The 6,245-nt window shown below is 54.6% G+C and overlaps 1 protein-coding gene across 1 annotated transcript; it reads right to left on the reverse strand.

Moving 5' to 3' along the window:
• Positions 1–487: 487 nt before the first annotated feature.
• Positions 488–5,817, reverse strand: FOXA1 (forkhead box A1). The gene is made up of 2 exons (XM_039705535.1): positions 5,482–5,817; positions 488–3,061 (listed from the first exon to the last, which is right to left on the reverse strand). Exons 1-2 carry the CDS (start codon positions 5,551–5,553, stop codon positions 1,799–1,801), a joined length of 1,335 nt encoding a protein of 444 aa, XP_039561469.1. The 5' UTR covers positions 5,554–5,817; the 3' UTR covers positions 488–1,798.
• Between the last annotated feature and the right edge of the window lie 428 nt (positions 5,818–6,245).

The following is a 6,245-nucleotide window of genomic DNA, read 5'->3' on the forward strand; positions in this document are numbered from 1 at the left end:
GGACCAGAGCTCTCCAGCGCGGCTGCTGGTGTCGTTCCGACGGATGGTTCCGAGCCGGAGCCACAAAGCGGGATCTGGGCCTTTCCAGCGGCCCGGAGCCGCCCTGGGGATGCTCCCCGTGGGCGTCGTCCCGTCCGGCTGGCAAACGCCGAGCCTGGCCGCAAGACACCCAGGAGGTTACATCGCCTCGGGCGGCTTTTTCCTGCCATCCCTCAACATATCCCAGAACAGCGAATTAGGGAAAAAAATAAAATAAAATAAAATAAAGAACACCACCACACACCCAGCTTCACAGGCCGGTGGCATCGCAGCGCAAGCATACCCTCCGGGAGCGTCCCCCGCCCTCCCTCTGCACAAGCCTGGCCGTACAAATCTTTCCTCTTCGCATCCACACTTAAGCACTACGTTTTGATTTTCTTACACACTGCTCCGTCCTCCGTAACCCACCCCAGAAATTTTGTAAGAAAATAGCAGAAGTATTTAATTGATAACATTTGATTTATTTAAAGTCCTTAACTGCAAATGATCAAAAACATACTTCACGCATTAAATTCTCAGTTATCGTTTTAAATCAAAATATTTTTTCAATTACAATCACATTTATAAAATTAACAAAATTTCTTAAATTCACGTGTAATTATTTTTTTACGGTCATTTAAAGCAATTTCCAGCTGTAAAGAAAGAAAACAATATAAACCATGCAATAAATTAAGAACATTGAAACAGCGAACAGGAATAATAATAAAACCCGTCTGACTATGCTAACACCGTGTAAAACTGTGGAAAGTGCAATAACACTGGATGAAATAAGCTAACGATGGCGATAATTAAACGGCCACAAAAAAAAATTTATTAGACAAGTTTGAAAAAGGGGGAGAGAAAGAGCTGTCCTCTTTTCCTTGCATCAGTGTAGTAGTCAATGTTTCCTAGGGGAGGGGGAAAATAACCTGGTTATAGATACACAGTTCTAGCTGGTACACAATGAATACACTTAAATTAAATAAGTATGTCATCCACATGTTGATGAGAGTTCCTGATGAATTAGAATCTTCAGTAACAGATGGGAAGGAAAAAAAAATCCAACTGGCTGTGACCTCTTGTAACTTTATATTACATCCCAAAACAGGTAACACTTGGAAAAAGATAAGGGTCGCATCCTGCACTCCAAAGCTCCAGCTGGTCCCCTCGGGAGTGCAGGATCCGGCCCGCAGCATCTGGGTTTTATGTGGGTTGTAGTAGCCGAAGGTTTATTTTGCAAGTATCAAAAGGATGATCCGAGAAAGTAAATAGTTCTCTTGTTGCTTAGAGATTCTTTTAGTGTTTTGCTACTTCACAGCAGTATTGTCCTTCAAAGCCTTTTTAATTAAAAAAAAAGTCTTAAATGTCTACTCGCTTCTTCATCTCCGTATTGTTAAAGTATTGCCACATACCTGTAAACTTACATGAGATTATAGAACACATAAGGGAGGGAGACAAGGGGGTGGAAAGCACAAACAAGTAGTTTACACGCTCAATATTTTTTTCTTCTTTTTAATAACACCCTGCATAGGCTGGGGAGGTCTCCGGGGAGAGGGGCTGGGCGGCAGGGGCCGGAGGGAGTATGTACAAGCGGGACGCGGCCGGCTTTGCAGGAGGTCGTGGTGGATCATAACAACACACAACGCCTTGCGAGACAATTAAAAAGTAACAGTCCTTTGCACGCAGCGTGCGGAAACACCTTGGTCTGTCTCAGGGAAAGCGGGGAGAGAAGCCAGGAAGGGGAGGAGGGGTCTCGGCCTCGGCGGCGGGGGTTGCACAGCTAGGAGGTGTTTAGCACGGGTCTGGAATACACACCTTGGTAGTAGGAGGGCTCTAGGGCCGAGGGCTCGATGCTGCTCCGGCCGGCCATGGAGGCGCTGCCAAGGGGCAGCCCGCCGGGGATGCTGGCCCCGTAAGAGGAATATTGCAGCGCCTGCTCGTAGGCTTTGAAGTCCAGCTTGTGCTGCTGCTCCGAGGAGGACATGAGGTTGTTGATGGAAAACGGGTGGTTGAAGGAGTAGTGGGGATCACCCTTGAGGTGGAGTTGGGGTTCGTGGGCTAATGAGTGAGGGGGATGTGGGACGGAGGCCAAGGTGGGCACAGAGCTGATGGTGGAGGAGGCGGCCGAGGCCGAGGTCTTTAGCTCCGTGCTTGATCCACTGTGGTCCATAGACTGAGGGCTGGTGGACGGGTTGGAGCTGGAGAGAGAGGTGGCCGTATCCAGCTGCGCAGGTTTGTTGTGGCCTCTGTGCAGGGGGGAGTTGGAGCTTGAATTCGAGGCCCCAGCCTGATCTTTCCTGCCCTCCTGAGAGGCTTTACTGTTCGCCGGCTTCTCGCACTTGAAGCGCTTTTGCCGGCGGAGGTAACAGCCGTTTTCAAACATGTTGCCGGAGTCGGGGTGCAGGGTCCAATAGGAGCCCTTGCCGGGCTTGTCGGGGGACCGGGCCACCTTGACGAAACAGTCATTGAAAGAGAGCGAGTGGCGGATGCTGTTCTGCCAGCGCTGCTGGTTCTGTCGGTAATAGGGGAAAAGGTCCATGATCCACTGGTAGATCTCACTCAGCGTCAGCATCTTGCTGGGTGCCTGCTGGATGGCCATGGTGATGAGGGAGATGTAGGAGTAGGGCGGCTTGGCGTGGGGGTAGGTCCGCTTGAAGGACTTAGCATCCCGTGTCCTGCCGAGGTTGGACTGGGTGTAGGCCATGGGGCTCATGCAGGGGTTCATGCCGCCGTAGGGGCTCAGCCCGTTCATGGGGGCCGGCTGGGCAGACATGGCGTTGATGCCACCGGGGCTCAGCGCCGTGCCCATGGCGGCCACGCCGGCCGGCATGCCGTTCACGGGCCCCGCCGAGCCTGCCGGCATGCCGGCCACGGCGCCGGGACTCAGCCCAGCCCCCAGGCCCGTGTTGGCGTAGGACATGTTGAAGGAGCTGGAGGTCATGTTGCCGCTCGTCGTCATGGTGTTCATGGTCATGTAGGTGTTCATGGTGTTCATGGAGCCCAGCCCCGAGTTCATGTTGCTCACGGGCACCGAGGAATAGGCCTAGGGCAGCGAGACAAAGAGACGGAGTTAGAGAGGAGAGAGGTGTGGCAGGACCCCGTAGGGGCCGGATCCGCCCGCCTGGCCCAGCCAGCCGTGCAAACGTCCTGCTGCGGGACGCCGGCCGCCTCCCCGACAGCAGGGAAAAAGCTTCCCCAAACCCGCACGGAAAAGCAGCTGCTTCCATGAAAAGGTCTATTTCATATTTGTATACATTTATGAATAGACACGGAGCGGGGGTGCTCTCTCCGGACGCAGTGCCGGTTTACCGGCGTGTCGCAGCTTGCGCGGGCTGCGCCGGGATCAGCGGGGCGCACGGACCGACCGTCTTCCCTGAGCCGCTCCAAGCCCTCGCGGAGCCGGGATGCGGGCTCAGGCTGCCCCGGCAGGACGTGTTCTCTCCGGCGCGTTCCCGTATTTTGTTGTTTATGTGTCCTGTCTCGCTAGTTAAATACTTAAACTCATCAGAGTATTGGAATTGGTGGGCGTACACTGTTTGCGCCAAGGAGAAAGACTGCTTGTATTTTTCTGAGAAAAATCTCACGCATATCTCCCTTCGCAATAATTTAAATTTCTTTTCTAAGAAACATACAAGATGGAATAATGTCTTGTTGCAAAATAATTTTAAAAACCCTCACCCAAACCAAACAGGTCTTGTTGGCCTGTTTTATCTGTGGAAGCTTTCCCCGTCTACATTTTCTATTAAAACAGTCTTTAAATTAAAGTTAAAAAAAAATACAACCAATCAACCAAACAATCAAACAGCAAAACTTTCCCAAAGTATGAAACCCCTGAACTTTTCCTCTCTAAGATTTTCTGCAATTGCACGACGTGGAAAAAATTGAAGCACCCTAATACGTAACACAACTCTTAAAAAAGGCTCAACCGGAGAGCTTGAATTTGTGCTTTCCGCTACGGCATCTGATTTAACAGGAGAGAGAAAGACGTTCCCAGTTTACTCGAACTATGGCTAATATGGCTAAGAAAATGAGGTATAAGCAACGGTTAAATATTTAAAACTCATTTCTGATCCCCACAAATTTCACGAACTTATAAATGCACTTTTGATTTAGAGGATCACATTAATTATTTGAGATGGTAGAACGCGGCTGGGTTTCCCACGTTGCATTCTTGCAGTTATTCGAATTAAATGGCAAGAGGTGAGGAAAGATTGAAGTTTAAAAAAACAGTAAAAGCGAAGTTCCCTTAACTTTGTGTTTGTGGACAATGCGTATAAGAGAGGAAAAATGAGTCTGGAAACGGCACATAATTAGGATGACCCTTGTTTGCCCTTAGCCGACTTTCCTTTATTAAAGGAGATGCCAGCCGGGTGACACGTATCTGCCTCTGCCCGCGTGGCCCTGTGGGCGCGTGTGCCAGCTTCGGCTGCGGGACGAGGCGTGGGGACTGTGGAGCCGTGTGTCCGGGTGTGCTGATGCAATGCCCGGGTGCGCACACCCAGGTGCCTGCCTCGCTGCCGCACTTCCTCAAAACGGCTCCTTGCAGGGCGGGAATCCGCGGTGCTGCTGGCCGTGCTGCCGGGCGCTGGCTTCTGCGGGAGCCCCGCTGCAGAGCTCAGCGGCACAGCGCGGACCCAGGCCCCGCAGGGCCGAGGCTCGCCGGGGGTAGGCTCCGGGCTCTGCCGAGGCCCTCTCCTCCGCCGCAGCTGTGGGCGCTTGGGCCGGTTCTCCTCCACCTCGGGACGTCGCTGTCAAACGGGCGCGGGGGCGGAAGCGCCTGCCGCGGTCCGGACCGGGTCCGGGTGGGGGGCGGCGGGTCCGGGTGCGGGCCCCTCCGGCCCGGCTCTCGGCAGCGCCGCCAGCCGGCCCGCGGCAGCAGCGCACGCCGCGGGCAGCCCGTCCGCAAAGTACGGACAAACGGCTGGTCTTCCCCTCCTTTCCTTTCCCCCGGCCTTAACAGGTGAGGGCCCGGTGCTGGCGAGTAGAGAGGCCGGAGGTCCCGCCGAGAAGCTCGGGGAAGGCGCTGCCCCCGAGCAGGACGCGCTGGCGTCCGTCTCCCTCGGCCCCTGCCATCTGCCGGGAAGGAGTCGGGTGCCGGCGGCGCGGCGAGTGCTCTGCCCCGAGCCAAGAGTTTACGGGGTGCTTTTGTGCCCGCCGCGAGAGAAGATTACGCCTCTAAGATGAGATCAAGCGCTGCCCCCGGCCCCCCGGCCCTCCAGGCGGGCTCGCAGCCGCCCCGTGTCTTCCCCAAACGCCTCCAGGGCTCCTGGAAGCTGTGTTTTCCTTGGGGAAGCCTAGCCAGTTTCGGCGCCGGAGGGAGGGGGAGGTACGTTTGCGTTGGCAGGATCTGGACTGCAAACCGATTCCTCCGATTGCTGCCCCCTCCAGACCCCCAGCCACCCCCAGGTCCTCCCCTCCCCTGCCCAGGGGCAGCAGGGAAGCCAGACCCTGGGATTTACTCACCTCCTGAGTGTCGGCGTAGTAGCTGTTCCAGTCGCCTGTTTCATGCCCTTCCATTTTCACAGTCCCTAACATTATGGAGCCAACCTGCCCGGTGTAACCATCCAGCCTTCTTGCAAGCGAGCGACGGGCAGTAGGAAAAGAGCCCGAAAGCCCGACCTAGCAGGAAGCCAGCTCTCAGGAGGGGCGGGGGGTGCTGAATTCTGCTCTATAACCAGCCAAAAAGGAGGCAGGGAGCGGTGTGGGGCGAGACAGTTGAGAAAGTGAGGAAGTGCGGCTGGGATGTGAGTGGAGTTGAGCTGATGTGGATCTTACGTCGCACAAGTACCCACCTCCTCCTCCTCCTCTCCCCATTTGTCCGCCTCACAAAGGCGTTCGCACCTACAAAGCCGGAGATGCACCTGCAAACAAGGCAGTCCCCCTCGCCTGCAACTCCCCCCGGGGCGGCACTTTATTTGCAAAGCTGCGTAATTGGTTTAAGCTTGTGGGGAAAGAAGGAGAGACAGAGGTGGGAGAGGGGGACAGAGGCGGGCGGGGGGCGGGACGGGATGGGATGGGGGACAGGCACGACCACCCTCTCAGGTGGACAGGACAAATGCTAGGAGGGATAGGGGGAAATGAAATGAGGTAGATGAAGGAAGGGAAGTCCCCTCTATTTGAAGAGAACGCAAAAGGCCATCCAGCCTTAAACCCCTGAGATTAGAGGCAATATTTACTAAAGGCCGGTAGATGCTCCTTTAACTCGATGGCCGAGACGTGCTTCAAAG

Source organism: Passer montanus, unplaced genomic scaffold (assembly GCF_014805655.1).
Source record: "Passer montanus isolate IOZ18808 unplaced genomic scaffold, ASM1480565v1 scaffold18, whole genome shotgun sequence".
Classification (NCBI taxonomy): domain Eukaryota; kingdom Metazoa; phylum Chordata; class Aves; order Passeriformes; family Passeridae; genus Passer; species Passer montanus.